Source organism: Gadus macrocephalus, chromosome 16, assembly GCF_031168955.1.
Source record: "Gadus macrocephalus chromosome 16, ASM3116895v1".
Taxonomy (NCBI): domain Eukaryota; kingdom Metazoa; phylum Chordata; class Actinopteri; order Gadiformes; family Gadidae; genus Gadus; species Gadus macrocephalus.
In genome coordinates this window covers 13,489,767-13,507,281 of record NC_082397.1, presented here as the reverse complement: position 1 = coordinate 13,507,281, position 17,515 = coordinate 13,489,767, and the positions used below count along the sequence as shown (strand labels likewise).

At 41.4% G+C, this 17,515-nt stretch overlaps 1 protein-coding gene across 8 annotated transcripts in view; it reads right to left on the bottom strand.

Annotated features, from left to right (window-relative positions):
- Positions 1-17,515, bottom strand: part of gramd1bb (GRAM domain containing 1Bb) — a 92,155-nt gene that overhangs the window by 43,276 nt on the left and 31,364 nt on the right. Inside the window, exons 1-2 of one of the 8 annotated variants that reach the window (XM_060076276.1) lie at positions 13,625-13,941; positions 9,848-9,888 (exon numbers count right to left, since the gene is read on the bottom strand). The exons of the other annotated variants lie outside the window; for them this stretch is intronic. Coding sequence (XP_059932259.1) covers positions 9,848-9,888; positions 13,625-13,660 — 77 coding nt within the window. The 5' untranslated portion in view covers positions 13,661-13,941. Of the gene's footprint in view, positions 1-9,847; positions 9,889-13,624; positions 13,942-17,515 lie in introns of those variants that run through there. 8 annotated transcript variants of the gene reach the window in all.

Genomic DNA, 17,515 nt, shown 5'->3' with positions numbered 1-17,515 from the left:
CGAGCAGGGCAGCAGGGCACCTCCTCCCCTTCCCAGTCTCTCTCTCTCTCTCGCTCTCTCTCTCTCTCTCTCTCTCGCTCTCTCTCTCTCTCTCTCTCTGTCCCCACATGGCTCTCTCTCGTTTCCTATACAGCGCTCTCCCTGGCTCAATGTGAACCAGGGGTGTGTCAGTAGGGGGCAGCTACAGGCTGGAGAAAGGACGTACTCCTTTAAGAGGCTGCTGCAGGTGGTTGGTATTGCTTTGATCAGCTCTCTCAACAAACACACCCACAGCGGTGGGTGGGGAGGACTGGGAAGAGGGGTGGGGGGGACGGGGACCTGTTACTGGCCCTTCAGTCTTTTTTGTTGAACTCAAGCCCTAATCAGTGTCAGCAGCCAGCCCTGCTAATCTCTTCATGCACTCAGCGTGCAAAAGGGCTACTGTTTGAGGTTGTGTGTGTGTGTGTGAGTGTTTTCTTATTTGTCCCGGGAGTCATGTTTGATATAGATGTGTTCTACTTCTATCACCATCGTGAACATCGTTTTTTCTGTCCTTTTTTCTCGAATCAAGGGGCCGTCTCCCATGCTTCCCATTGAAAAGCGAACAACATGGGCTTAACGCTTAGGGAAATCCCCCAGCGACTCCGGGCCAGATGGGTCACAAAGCCCTCTGCCGTCCACTGTAATGGGCTTCCGCGGACCCACAATGGTCCACTTGACCACGCTCGCCGGGTCAAAGTGCAGAACATTCTTCTAGTCTAATCCCCTTAAGGCACTGCATGCAAACTACACCTCGTTAGCGGGCAGGCTAATGCCTAGGCTAATTCACACAACAACACTCCATAAACAGAATACATAAGAATAAATCCAGCTTCGTCAGCCATTAAGGAATCAACAGGATTATAGCACATTAAAACCAGCCCTTTTATGTTAGTAAACACAAGGGGTAAGGAGGCTTGAGAGGTAATCGACACTCAATGTACTTATTTACTATAATATGTATGTTGTTGTTGGAATTAAAGGGACTTATATCGAACAGGGTAGCGATACCCTCTATAATCTATAGACCCAAGAGGCACACAGACCACCATGTTGAAGCCCAACAGGTTCAATATGAACGAGGGCGTAGGAGTGACTTTCACATAGGGGAAGGCGGGTGGGGGGGGGGAGACGACACAATAAGGTTTGGTGTGCGGGGGTCATCCCCCTTGACATTTGCCACATGCCTTTATAACCCCCACCTCTCTCAGGCATGAAAATCCACTTGTTAATCACTATGGAGAAGCATTCCCCCCTAGGGAAATGGTTCTAGCAACCATCAAACAACCATCAAATGTGCCATTCACAACTCATTTGTTGAATTAATTGTATCCATTGTTTAATTAAATTACATTTTTTTCTCAGTTGCTTTGGTACATTTCTCAGATCAGAATTGACATTCTTAAAAACTACCTGTTCAATCTTCACATCATTGTGTCGTTTGTGCACATCAAAAAAGCAGTTTCTCATTTCTTTGAACAAGTTGCAAATGCTTTGGTACATTCATGCAAATTATTATGTACACTTCTCTGCTCTTTCCTACATTATCAATTGCTTATGTCATGTTGATCAAAATGTATTGTAATGGGTCTCTATTGAATAGTCTCACCCCCACAACATTTAGGCATTAGTTCATTGCATAAGTCTTTACATGCAAAATGGTTGAACAAGTTGTCATAATATGTCAAGCATATTTATATACATTTCCATTAGACTTTTTTTCTAAATCTGTCCTGAATTGGTAAATTGCTACCAGGGGAATCTTGACTTTCTCTAAAGAAGGGAAATGTGTGAAGTGTTACCAACGATCAACCAGTTTACTGGAATAGCTCAGAGGTGCATCTCCTGAACCATGAACTGGCAAGTATATATATAGCTGGAGCACCACACAATGTTACATTGTCTGAGAATTTGTGGCCCAGCAGACAGGAAAGTCAGGAGGTGTAGGATGACTTCACTGTAATTCCTACAGCAATGCATGTTCAGTTTACACTAAGGAGCTTTTCCTATGTTCACATTTCTAGCAATGACATGGTCTGTCAACAAATTACAATACAAGCAGTCAAAGCGTAAATGTGAATCTTGTCCAGTCTCTACAATAATTGTCTTCAAAACTTTAGCCATGGTTTACATCAGAACATCCCTCCAGAGTACACTGTTATATTGACAACATGACTAATATATTTGACTGTCTTATCCGTACACAATGACACAAGGACTTGTCATTTCGATTGCACTGACATGTTCATTGACACAGATATTTACTATTGAGAAACAAACTAAAGATTTTGAGCAAGAGACTTGTTTTTGTGTGAAATCCATGGTGTTTTGCTATTATTTGTACGAATTGGTTTGAGAAATGCACTTACTGTTTTGCACATTTCAATTCTGATCTCAGAAATGCACCAAAGCGACTGAGAAAAACTGCAAATTAAAGTTTGCTATTTTCAATCACGCAAAGTTAAGAGTCATCCTTTGTTTTATGAGCCTGACTGAGTGACCCAGCCCCCCACGCTGCCTTCTATGATGCAGAAAAGAGTCAGGTGTGACTGACAGAAGCCTGGAAGTGAGGAGGAGGTAGAACAATATAAATTAAGACCGAGGATCTGAGAGTGAGGCAGAGAGAGAGAGAAAGTGGGACAGACAGACAGACAGACAGACAGACAGACAGACAGACAGACAGACAGACAGACAGACAGACAGACAGACAGACAGACAGACAGACAGACAGACAGACAGAGCTTTGTATACAACTGTAAGGAGAAGGAGGAGTTTACGATGATGGGCATCTCGTCTTAACATGAGGCCCAAAAAGTTAAAGCCGCAGCAGCAGCATTGAACCAGACCAGGGTAGGGGATATTACTGCAATGAAGAGAACTGGATATGGGGATCAGCAGATATCCTACGGTGTGTACGCTGTGGTTCAGAGGACAACCCGAGACACTCTCCATCTGTATTGTTAGCCCGCTCCAGCCTCTCTCTCTCTCTCTCTCTCTCTCTCTCTCTCTCTCTCTCTCTCTCTCTCTCTCTCTCTCTCTCTCTCTCTCTCTCTCTCTCTCTCTCTCTCTCTCTCTCTCTCTCTCTCTCTCCCCCCTTAGGCCACTGCAGATGCTGTCAAAACTGCAGTGTAAGACCGTGTGAGAAGCCAGGAAACACCAAGAGACAGACCGTACATGTCTCTTTCACACAGTCCCAGCACAGGTGGAGTACGTAAAATGTATTAAATCAACCCTGTTGTCCACAGGGGCAGAAGGGGAAATATTCATTATGCAAGCGTTACCTAACGTTTTCATAAATGTGTTATTTAAACCATCTGTTTGGTTTTATTAATATTTTAGCCATGTTCATTTACTTGCACTACTTGTAACGCTACGGTGCTAACATAGAACATAAAATTGAAACTCATTCCACCCATGGGATGAGACAAGGAGCCTCAAGCAAAAAACAACTCGTATGAAGATGTGTGCTTAAATCGCTCGTACATAAGAGCGTTATAAGAGCACCAAAACCCTTCTATTCACAATTTTATCTTTGGTGCATTCTTTATTCATGGTTTTGATTATGTGTAATCAAAAAACAAAATGTGTATTTTCTTTTAGGACGTCACCACATTTTTATTGTGTTACATTAAATCCATTATACAACAATACTAATAGTTCCTTCAAGTCTTCCTTATTCAAGACCTTGGCGATACTTTGCTGCTTGAGGGATATTTCAATGATACGTGGCTGTAGATAAGCGTGTGGGTTTGTCTTTGGTGTGTGTACACGGCTGTTTGTGTGGCTTGATCTATGGATGCACACTTTCAAACGATGCGCCCTTTGTAATATTTATCTCAACAGCTCTTGACTACAACTTGTATCGATATTGTATCTCTCCCCCTTTCTGTTAACCCTGTGCACTTCAGATTTCAGATACATTACGCACAGTTGTCGTCATCTCCAGAAGTTATCTGATGACACAGCCATGTTGGCTGTGTTACAAAGGGGAATGAGCTGCAGTACAGGGGGGTCATCGCCAGCTTTGTTGAATGGTGTAGATAAAAACATCTTCAGATGAACACCAGTAAGACAAAGTTAATGGTGATTGACTTCAGCCGTAAGGCAACACCAATTGCACCAGTGAACATTGAGGGAGGCGACATTGAGGTGGTATCAGTCTATAAATACCTGGGTGTTCACCTCAACAATAAACTGGACTGGTCACATAACACAGATGCCCTGTACAAGAAGGGCCAAAGTCGTCTCAATTAGCTGAGAAGATTGAGGTCTTTTGGGGTGTGCAGGCCACTGTTAAGGACTTTTTATGACACTGTTGCTGCATCTGTTTTTTATGCAGTAGCCTGTTGGGGTTGTGGGTTCTCTGAGAGGGACAGGAAGGGACTAAATAAGCTGGTTGGAAGGGCTGGAGGATGTTGGACAAATTGGCATCCATCATGTCCAATTCCTCTCATCCTCTCCATGAGACAGTGGCAGCACAAAAAGGTTCCTTTAGTAAGAGACTGCTACACCCAGCATGTAAGAAGGAACATTTCCGAAGGTCTTTTATTCCATCTGCCATAAGACTCGATAACCCATCTGTTATGAAATATTGTGCTGTCAAAAATCACTTACCCTAAATACTGCAATACTTGAATTTAATAATGTGCACTTTCCACTGTACATGTGTGATTAAGTATTTATTCTGTAGTGAAGGACCTCTTAGCCTCATTTATTGTGTTACTCCTAGGCGTGTACATTTAAGCCCTTATGGCATGACATTGTAATTAATGTGTGATTTTTTTATTTTATTTTGTATTATTCTATGTATGTATGTATTATTGGATACTCTATACACTTTATTTTATTATTGCATCTTTTATATTCCATGGGCTGCTGTAACGAGTTAAGTTCCCATGCATGGGAAGGCCTCAGCCAAGCCTCATCACCGCCGCTCTAGTGAAACCGAAAGGAAACGCAAACTACCAGTCCTTCGGGACACTGAGCTCTGTGCATCTGCCCAAACTGTCCTGCCTTATAGTGTTCTCTTCAGAACAACTTAAGACTATTAAACATGGCATGTTTCATATTTCTAATTTGCAGCAAAGATAGCAACACCACAAACTACATGGACACATGGATCTCTTGTCATCGCCAAGTCATCTTTTTATTATCATTCTTTTTTAATCAAACCAGTTTTTGCCTATATTGCGGACAGTGCGGCTGTCACTGAACACTGCATTGATAGCATTTGTAATTAATTCTTACTCCTTGACTTTAGCTCTAATGCCACCCCTGACGCTGAATCATATTTGTGTTTTCTTTCATGAATTTTCCTAAAGGATGACTTCTTTCCATACACCTTCCAAGTAATACTTGGTAGATGCATTGTATTAGCATTTATTAAGTGATAGATTCAGCTGAGTTAGGCTTTGTACAGGGACAAAGAGATCACACTTTCATATTTGGCATTTGATTCTTGATTCTTCATTCATATATGTGCTTATTTCGACCGCTATGCTCAGTATTGCAGTCTCCATTTCTGTGTGCGGCCCTACATATCACATATGATGTATGGCTGTGTGTTGAACATTCTGGGCCTCCAGCGCGGCCAACAGCATGGTGCTGAAGGGACAGCTCCTTGGGGAAGTGGTTCTTTACGACCGGACTCGCAAACATATGTTTCTCATCAACTCCCCCTATTGACAATAGCACCACTTCACGTCTGTATTATAGTACGATATATGTGGGTCAAAAACACCATCCTTTAATCTGGATCTAGCTACCACTTTTGAAGTAAAATAAGTTATATATTTTTATGCCGTGATTATTTAATAATCACGGCATAAAAATATATAACATAATTTACTAAACCATTCCAAGAATCTGATATCCTATCCGGAAGATTACTAGACAGTTGTCAAGTCAGCATAATAGCTGAAAAAACACTGATGTGTGTTTCAGCTGTTTTTATTTTAATGCACCCTGATCCAAACCCCCCTCCCAGATGTATTCCTAAGAATAATGTGATGACATAATCTGCATGAATCCTTGTAAAACCCCATTTAGGGACGGCTGCAATGACTGGTTTGGGTTGTGGAGGATGGTTTCCTCTACCATCAAACTCGTTAATGGTGTGATTTCATTTAGATTTAAGTCTGATGAATCCTACTGATGGATCTCTGCTGTTTAAACAGGAAGAAGAGTTGGGGGCTGGGGGAGCTCATGTGACTGCTGACTAAACCAATATGTTTTCATTGCCAAAGTGAGCAAGTAAATTAATCCCAACTTGGCACAAAATTACTTCCGGGAATAAGTGGACAATATGGAAAAGTGGGAGTGCACATTCAATGTAAATGATGCCAATTCATCACATAACAATATAAGCTTTTAAGAAATAATGTTAATACATTTTCGGACAATTCATTTGTTGTCAAGTCACAACTGGAAACAATCTCAGACATACAAGGTAACTGATTGCAGTTTGCAGTTTCCTATTTTTCACCTCTAACTGAATGCAAGCAATAAATTGATAAAATAAATCAATAATGTTACTCAATATTTAGAAAAAAACGTTGGTCCAAGCATAATTACATTAAACATCTTCTTATCGAACCCTGGCCTTCAAATTGTTTTAACCAAATGAAATACAGATTTGTTCACTGCGTCATACTCACAGCACACGGGATGCAGGGTGTACAAAGTCAAATGTCAGCACCGAAGTTTTGGTGTAAAATAATAGACATCCTCCTGCCTACTCTATAACAATGAGTCATGGAGTCTGTGACCTCAAATCTCCTTGATAACTGCACTGTTCTAGGAAATCATCCGACAGAGATCAGTTTCACCTGCCATCTCTCACGGTCAGCATTTAACAGTTTGTATGTATTAGGGGTGTAACGGTACACAACAGTCACGGTTCGGTACGTACCTCGGTTTTGAAGTCACGGTACGGTACAGGACGGTTCGGTTCATAGTTATGGTGAAAAAACGGATTGCTTGACAGAACGAACATAAGTTTAATTAGTAACGAATTAAACACAACAGTTTTAGCTGTCAGTATGAAACATACAAATAAAATGATGCAATTCTCCAATAACCCTAACATAAAATTAATGAAAAATCCAGTTTTAATGCTCAGTCTAGGCTCTTTAAGCTGGTATGTAAACAAAGAGTTTGTAACATATTCCTGCAGCTCTCTAAAGCTCTGAAGTTCTCATAAATATAATCAATCATTAAATAAAAGTGCAACTGCAGCCTTAACTTAAATTACAGCTTATGTATTTTATAATCTATTGGTGTTTTCATTGCCTCTCGTAGGTCAGAGGCAATGAAAACACCAATAGACCTGGTGATGGCATTTGCCCGTTCTGAATTCCCAGACAGGTGTAGGGGTTGATTAAATACTGTAGGGAGCTGGGTTTGAACGATTTGAACAACTTTTTTTCATTTTGCAGCGGTGACAGTAACACCTGGATGGTGCCGTCACGTTAAAATTGTACCGGGGGCGAAAATGTGTGCAAGTTCGATGTGTTTCCATTTGCATAGACGATCGCTGTTGAACAATGTCTGCACACAGCTTTCGACTTGTCCACTCGTCTTTCCCCATTGTGATAATTAACCTGGAATCCAAAGTTCTCCCACACTTGGGATTTAAATGACAGGGGGGCATCTTCAAGCTCCGGTTTTCTGTTGTCGCTCGCCATGCAGTTCGCTCTCAGTTCGCTAGTAGACATCAATCCACACACAGTCGCGATCGCCCTCTGCTACTGCTACTACGCGGAGTTCGCGCACGTGCGAGCCGAGCCTAATAAGGCTAAACGGTCCGGGGGGAACTCCGACTTCAAGTTTTAAGTTCCGCACCGCAAAACAAGCCTTTACATTCGCCATATTAACGCTATGTACGCCACATTTACGGACCGCGGTACACCTCTGTAACCGCACCGAAGTGCCTGTACCGTGACGGTTCGGTTCAAATACGTGTACCGTTACACCCCTAGTATGTATACATAATACCATCTTCCAAAAGAGCATAGTGCTGAAGCATTCCTGTAAACAACCGGATAAGTCAAATACTGTTAAATTACATTTAAAATTATAAATTTTTAAATATATTTTGATTTGGACTTTGGCAGAATCTATATTTGCAATACCCATCAGGGGTTATCACGTAATCTCAGTATCTGTGGCTCAATGTTCAGCTTACATAACCATCGAGGAACTACGCAATTACATTAAAAGCATGAATGTGAATAGCATGTGGGCTTATTGAGACTAGAATGCAGATGGATGTAGGTGATGGATGTCCCCATCTCTGTTAATGTGCTCTGCTCATCGTGACCTTTAGTTTTTATCCCTTCATTATAAGGACAGGGGCGTAATGCAAAACAGAAATTGTACAGATGCTTTCTAGATTTGGAAAACGTTAATCCACTGCTTGAATTTCAAGTGGTGTAGACGCCGTCGGCAACACACAAACCAACACGAAATACGATAATAAGTGTCTTAGCTTTGGAGTGGAGGGCGTGCATTCTGTGTTTGTGCAAGAACTCTTTCCTTCAACCCAATTTAACAACAACAAGGAGAATAAAGCACCAGAGCCAGGGATTTAATTAGTCCCTGAGCCGGCTCTGACGCCTGACTGACGGAGGAATAAAGCTTTGAAAGGCCGAAAATAATTTTAAATGTTGATATTGACTAACTCGTCTGCATCGATAGACCCGTACCGTAGTCATAGAGACGGCCCTGTCATAATCAAAGTCTGGAGCGGTTCAGTCTTAGGGCTGGCAGAAAAAGTACAAAAACGTGAAGACAATGGCAGACAATGCCCAACAATTGTGACGCATGAGGGTACTCACGTATAAATATCGCACACACACTAAACTCACAAAGACAAATGAAGTAAGATAAAGACGCAGGCCTATATGTGGACATATGGGAACGTTACCACGAACAAAAACATCGTTGGATAGCAATTTAACACTTTTGAAAAGGCACTGAAAGCCTTAAAGACGGCCCACGTCACTCCTAGTGACCACTCAGCCAACAGAATGCTGTTTACATTGGATTCATTCATGACAAGTGTGTGTCTCAATTCTGCAGAGATACCACAACAGACAACATTTCCCACACAAAAGCATACATTCTTGCAGTTAACTTTGATAACAAAACATTCAAATCACTAATATGTTAGAGGAAACTATAGTTCCGCCTTGTCTGTGTCAGTTCAGGTAAGCAACTTAGTTTAGAGTCTGATACTGACACTACTTAACAAGCAATTTGATGGCAATATCATGTGGGGAATTCTAATAGTTATGTTGTTTGTTCTATGAAGACAACCTAAGCCCCCCTCCCCCTCCTTCATCCTATTTAGTACGAAGTAGGGGAAAGGGGCTGGAGATGATAGAGGCCCTGATGTCATGGCCTATTTTGTACAGCTCCCCCTTTTGGTGAATTAAGGTATGTGCAAACAATAATGAACCAATTCACTGAAATGATTTAGTATGAACGAGACAAAAAAGGGTTCTTTCATTGAGAAATGATTATAACTATAAATGTGAGATGAGAAAATCCCTAAAGCAATTACTTTGATATTGTTTTATGTATCATATTTTTATTTAACTGGCTGAACTTACTATTAAAGTTAAGCCACCCCACAACAGACAAAGAAAATGAATACAAATAAATAAATAGATACAAATAAACCAAAGTTTAAGAAATAATAATAATGAAGAACTTTTATATCATTACAGATGAGTGACATTTAGTACTTCATACATTAATACAATCTGCCTCCTAAGGAGGTCAGTGATAGTGTGTGTAATGTTTCTGCCATTCATGGACACCCTACCTTTGTGGTTTCCACAGTTTCTTCCACCTTCTTTGCTTGGCCTATCAGTGAAGGTAGAGAAAAGTAAGAGGTTTTCAGATTATACTTTTCTTCAGAAAATCTTTCTGGAAATGTCTTTCTGGTTATTGAGGACCTGGATTGAAAATGATTTTAAATGATCTTAATGCTTGTAAAATATTGATCAGGTCTTGATTATGTGTTGAACCGTACAGAGTATCTCTAAACACACATTTGTGCAATCGTAAGAAAAGAAAATGGATTGAATAAAATACAACTCATTTAGCAGAACAGCAACGTGAGTTGGGTGGAACGATACTATCAGTAACTCTCATCTCACCCTTTCAATAACCGTTACCTTACCAAAAAGTAGGTACCAATTGAAAATAATTGATTTTAGTTTTTGGAGCGTACACTTGTCCGATTGCAATCCTGGTCGTTGTTTGGGCAGGTATAAAGAAATTGTGTTCTGCAAGGTTATAAATATGTGGGCTTAGACAGAGAGACAATAATAACAATACATTCAAATTAAAAGCGTCTTTCGGTCCCCAAGGACACAGTAAATAACGATAAGATAAGGGCTGAGAGCCCCTCTGAATGGTAGCTTTTGAGCTCTGCCTTGAATGTGGATGTGGATTCAGGGCTGCGGATGGAGTCAACAAGGGAGCTGCCCTTTTACTCCTAGTGCATTTGGAAACCAGTGAGTCAACATGGAGCACCCACGCTGCAAGCCACTTTGATTTTACCATTCATCCAAATCAATTCATGTTTTGTTCAGAGCATGACGGCGTATTCTGCGGTGTATGCTGAGTCATTGCCTCGCCACCGAGTGGGCAACACACTGAACTGTCTTGTATAGACTGCCACACAATATTGATCAAGATCATAAAGGGTTTTAGGTTTCATTGTGTGTGGGGAGACAAGGGAATATGTGTGGCATATTAACAAAGACAACTAAGCCAATCAACCATACGCTTGCATGAACTGTACTCAGTCCTGTTGGTCGTTAGGGACTGAGGTCAGCTGACTCTTGACCAATAATGGAAATATATCTCACTAGGGCCTAGATGTCGATGAGATCTTTTCACCGCTTCATTCAGAAAGTCTTTAAAACCCCACCCCCAAAGGAGGGTAATGTAAGAGACAAGGAAGCCTGGCAAATGAAGCAAGGTGTTAATACTAAACACTTCAGCAGAATTCAACCCTGTGCCGCAGCGGGCTGATCACGGAACAGTTGTGTCATAAGGGTTTCATTTGATGGTGGTCTGTTCCCTCAACATATTGCCAGCACGACCCTGCGGGAGTGCACGGAAATACAATTGGTTGTCGAAGCAATTTCATGTAGCGCTGCCCAGCAGAAAGCACCTGGTCAGCAGACTGGGCTTGGTGTGTTGGGGGTTATATTTGACCTTAATGGGCACCAACATCTCCAAATGCAGATAATTATTGTTTTTATGGTTCTTATTATTATTAAGCTATCACTCAACCTACATAATGTTCTTTGCAATCTACATTTCGAGACATTATGCGATCAATTGGACCAGACTTTCTCAAGTTCTTTATCTTGCCTACCCACAGACCTTCACCGATCATCACTTCACATTGACTGAGAATCACTTTAGTTCATAATGATTTGTAACGATAAGGGAAAAATCGGTGCATTACCTGGTCAAGCTTGGGAATGTTCTTTTCCTCTCTAAAGCATTTTGGCATGGGAGGGAAATACTGTGCATTTAATACTGTGCATCTAGCATACAGTTTAGCAGTTTAGACACCAAGTTATCGGACGGAAGTTTGAGCCATTATTGTTGGAAAGCTACAGTCTCCGGTCTAAATTGAGTCACTAAGCCTTCACATGGCTCGTGTCCATTGTATCTTTCTTCTGACAGTCTGAAGGGAGGCAGATGTCCGCCCAGCACGACACCACGGCCCTATTCACTAACACTTTGAGCCAGAGTGTGAGTGCCAGTGATAGACAAACGGTTCAGAGTCTGGTTATTAATGAATCACCTTCAGTACGGGGGTTCAGCAACAGCTGTCATGAAACGTAAGTCATGTAACAATGACTCAGTTTTTCTCGCTGGAAGAAAATCTCATAATAGCTCGCATTATTTGATTCATTTATGTAATAAGACCCCCACAGCCACCTTGAACAACACATGGATTAGGTTTTTAGGTGATGAGTAATTATGGTTAATGTGGCGGTGGGGTTTGTGGCATCTATACCATTGGTTTTCTGTACTCTGTGCGAGCTGTGTGAAGAGCTGAATGGGGGTCTGCATGGGGTCATCACAGTGACACACACACGGCTATTTTGGGGGTCCTAATTAGTCTGGTTTGCGTGTCTGTCAAGAGAACGAGGCAGAATAAACTAATTTTAAGCACTTCATGTGTAACAAGTGCTTTCATACACACACAATTTTCGTTGAATCTTGAACTAAACGTGATTAAATGTGCTACCTTTAGAAACTAATATGTTTGAATTTACAGTTAGAATTACATATATTTTTCATGATATTACAATACAATAAAAATATATTAATGTTTTAATGATGCTGATATTTTAACTTTAGCTAAATGTGAATTATGAATTCTCCATAATGTGATTATTTTCAAAAGGAAAATGTGAAATTATGAAACGCCTCTTAAGACAAATGATTGGTACTCAGTGTAATAGTGAATCAACAAATGACAACTGCTCCGCAAGATAAAGTGTGTTTTCCAAGCTGCATTGCAAAAGTAGCTGTTAGCATAGAATTCGGCTAATTTTAAAAGGTTGACATAAAGACGCAATTTTTTTTAAATCCTCTGTTGAAATAAAAATCATCAATCCCACAGTTCATTACACTGCAGGACTAATGAAACTAGGCGGATCTGGAGCTGATAACACTTTGTGGAGTCATTAGTCCACCACCATCAGCCCTTAATTAAAAGGAGTGTGGAATAGTTTTGCAAGGGATGTCCCGGAATGGAATTCATCACATGGAGAGGGAATGGTAGGGCCGGCTTTGAGGCCCACCCCCACCACCAAGCACCCAGAGGGGTACAATAAATCCCACAAAATGACACCTAATGGACCTGGAGAGCACCCATCATCACACCTGAAAATTTAGGAGACATGCTAGCCAGCTTTAAAATCCGGTCTTCTGTGTATTTGTTGGTGTGCGTGTGAGCAATCGATTGTTTGTGTGGGTGAGATTTAATATTTGTGTGTGCGTGTGATTGTTTGTGTATGAGTGTGAGAGACATAGTGTGGCATTTCTGAAGCACATATTGATTTGTGCCACTGTCTTAAGAGTGTATGAGTGAATCAAGTTATGGTGGGGGTTTGTTTGAACTGCTGAAGACAGAAAAAGATAACTATATTAAGGATGTTATAGTTTATATTACATCCTTATAGTACAGCCATTGTTGCAAGTACACTACCACCTATTGGCAAAAATGAATGAATTGACCCACCTCTGTAAATTGTTTAAGCACCATTTGTCACCAGTGTCCAGAAAACAATTGAATCGTAAACAAAATAGTTTGCTAATATATTAAATACTTATGAAATTTAACAGAAACATCTTGAAAAGGCTTTAAACACAACTACTTTAATTGTACTCTTCCTGTGTGCGTGCAGGAACAAAATGGATTACAATTTTCAAGTGTTATATTTGGTTGGATTTTAGCTCAGTGACTCAGTTGATATTGTTGATATTTTAAGGAATGACGTCCTAAATGAAATGAGAGTGGGATGAGAGCAGACGTGGCTGTGGTAATAGAAATGCTCCTGACCTTAGACATAATCCTGGCCTCTCCTGCAGCTTTCATGGCCTCTCTTCAGTTCAGTCACATGCCCACTTTCTCTGTCCCCCGTCCAACATGTTCCCCCATTGCCTTTATCATTGTCTCAGAAATACGTACATATCGTGCCTATCTGTGCAACCAAGCACCTCCAATATGAGTCAGCGACGTTGTGTGGCATCCCAGTCAACTCCAAGCGTGGACGGTGGCAACTGCTTGATTTAATGCCAGACGCTCACAAAACGTCCAAAAAAACTGAGAATCAAACCAGAAAATCTCCATATTTGCACCGGAAATCCCATATAAGTACAAAATTAATTAGAGTAGGCAAATTATATTTCCTGTTGTCAATCATCCATCCTGCACCTTATAAATCCCTTAAAGAGTGGTTATCCTGCACTCCCACATAGGGTCCGGAGGTTTCCGTTCAGGTGTGGGTCCACCCTCTCCTTTCCTCTCTCTCGGTCTGTTGTCGATGCTCACTTGGTGTGAGCACGGTGGGAGCAGCGATGCAAGTGATTTGATTGGTCGTCCGTGCCGCGCTACGTGTGTGTGTTTGTGTGTGTTTGTGTGTGGGGGGACTAGGACGGCCCCTTTCTCTTGGCTCTCTGTGAACAGCTTATCCTGACAGGGTGATCCTTTAGCGATCTTTCTCTTCTCTATTTTGCCTGTTTTATAATTTTTGTTTGTGCGTACTCTTTATCTCCCCTTCACAAACACACACACCAGCCTGAACCATTTGTGACCCAGATTCCCAACAGTGACAGGTTACGTCACCACCAAGGCCCTAACATCACTCTCTCTCTCTCTCTCTCTCTCTCTCTCTCTCTCTCTCTCTCTCTCTCTCTCTCTCTCTCTCTCTCTCTCTCTCTCTCTCTCTCTCTCTCTCTCTCTCTCTCTCTCTCTCTCTCTCTCTCTCTCTCTCTCTCTCTCTCTCTCTCTCTCTCTCTCTCTCTCTCTCTCTCTAGTTTAATGTTCCCTTGGTTTCGCTGAGCAGGCACTATACTGCTATACAGCCAAAAGGTCACACTGGTACTATTATTTAGTTAGGAGCGGGAGATGCTAACATACGCTCAGCGGGGCCATATTTGAAAGAAAGGTCATCATCTTATGAGGCGTTTAAAATAATGTTCAGCGTGGGATAGAAAGATAAAACTGTATCAGCCTGCAACTGCTGACAGCTGCTCAGGATTCAACTAGACAGGGGATAGGTTTGCATTGGTGATCACCTGGATGCACTCATAAAAATGTATAATAATAATAATAATAACAATAATAATAATGATCAAAATAATAATAATAATAATAATAATAATAATAATAACAATAAGTATTAGTGAGTAATAAGTATTATAATGATCATAATAATGGCATATGGTGAACTAAAATCTATTTTTTTTATTGTGAACTGGGTTAATAGTTAGAATTATGCAAACTTAATGGTCCACTAGTCAGACTTCATGTGTAAATGGTAATCATTACCCAACATTGCACAAGCATTGTCAGGAGTAAAATCAGTTAATGCTGACTTCCACTGATGGAAGGGCATGTCTCACACCACAGAGGAGCAGAGGTCAACCAGCCCAACAGCAGCTGAAGGACGGTGAACTGAGGTGAAAGGAAGCACAATGAAGACCATTGTAAAATCGGGTTCAAAGCTCAAGTATTATTCATATAAATAGATTAAAAGAGTATACTAGTTCAAACTAGTGACCTAGTATGAGTACATCAGCCCAACCATCGGAGTTCAAGAAATTCATCTGATGCCTGGCTACTGCTCAAGATTTTGCAAGTAAACTCCAGCCAGACAAACTTCCAAAGGTATACGCCTGCATGACGTCTGCCTGCCCTGCTACAGGAAGAGAGATCTGTATAGAGTGCAGAGCGCAGAGTATCCAGGAGCACTTGGACTTGTGCCACTTCAGCCAGCCGAGGAGCTGTTTGCATTCATTATTTACAGGTACCTTTCTAAAAAAATACAGGGGGATCGATCAGCCAAGGCAACTCACAAGGGTTTGGCAGTGAAGGAAAGCAGAAGGGTACAAAACCTAACGGTGGTTTACACAGAAAACCAAAACACCCACACCCGCGCGCACACACACACACACACACACACACACACACACACACACACACACACACACACACACACACACACACACACACACACACACACACACACACACACACACACACACGTTTAGATATTGTGCTGTCAGTGTATCTTTACTCTTACTTAGTCTTTACCGGTAAATCACTACTGAATCATGCTGCAAAGAAAAAACTCACTATAACAGTTATGATATATGGTGGTAGTTCATGTTTACCGACCCATAATTCAAAGATAATTTGTGTTGGCACCCAAAACACGACCCATCCATAACACTGTACAAAACAAACTTCAGCAGATGGAAAATGGAGTGAATCGCAACATCAGCAAAGAGAACCTAATGCCCAGAATCGACCTATAGAGGAAAAAACTGTTACAGCATTAAGCATGATAAGAGGATAGAGAGAAAGTGTACTGGGAATCGAGCAAGGCATCGGTGTTGGTGGTGCCAAGAGTTGCATATTCATGTGTCTGTGTACTGTATGAGCCTTAGTGTTTGTGGAGACGATTCAAAAGATCCATTGATTCCATTATATTTATGGTAACATAATGGCTACATGCAAAGAGGACAATGTGGACTGGTTGAAACACTCAGTAAAGCCAAAGCAGACTCTGAGACTGAGAACTCAAGATACTTTGCACAGCTGATCATTAAAGTAATTTGTCTTACTAAAGGACGTCTAACTTAAGTTACTATCTGTTAAAGGATGGCTTTTAAAACATAGGGTCAAAACTACGGCAAACGGACCGATCCAATTATATAAGGGGAAGAGTATTTTTGCCGACGTGTCTGTTTCCCTGCACCCCACTCTATTCATGCAGAACAGTTAGTCTATTCTGGAACCAGCATAGGAGTCAGCACCACTGCAAAAATGACTTGATTTGCAAGCCGAAAAAAATTATGACTCGTGATAATACTGCAGTCCACTTTATATTTCCCCATTTTCAATATTAACCAGCACAACATTTACATAAGCATCACACTAATAATATCACATCAGCCAACACACATCCTTGGGGAAGCCACTACATACACACCATAATGTGGAATATGAGCATGATTCAACACTATCTCTGTGGATATCATATCTCAGAACCAAGCTTCTAATACTGTTAAAATAAAAGACCTCTCATTATTAGTTTACAACTATGGTATCTCTAAGAGAAGAGTTATAGAGGGCATAGAGAAAGAGCCATAGACAGCACAACCATGTCATCTGAAATCTCGATCCAAACCCGTAAGCACCTCTTGTCTGAACAGTAAGCGCAGGAGCAGTATGAGGTTGAGGAGCGCGTCCTCAACACAACACTTCATCCATCAACACTCACTTACCTTCTGCAACTCAAGCCTCCAATTCCTCAACTCCACTGTATCGGATGTCTGAACAAACGTTTGTGTCTGAAGAAACTTTCTAGAAAGTAGCCGTCCCTTAGACCGGCTGTCGGCTTGCTAGACAGATAGATAACTACAAAAAAGTTGTCTGATTTTGGGCGACTCCGCCGAAACTAACCCCAACTCCCTGTTTGCAGGGCTGGTGTTGTGGCTGATGTTGTTTGTCCAATAAAAGCAAACAATGACATTCCATGGCTTGCAACTGTATTCATTGGCCTGGCCTCTGGCCTCGTTTAAAGCGTATAGTCGGACACCTCGGACGAGGGAAGCAAACAATAGCCGTGGGACCGTGTCACATGGCAGAGTGACACGGGGGGCGGCGCTGGGCCAGAGTGGGGTGATAGTAGAAGCAGCGATCTCACTATACAAATCTCTTTGC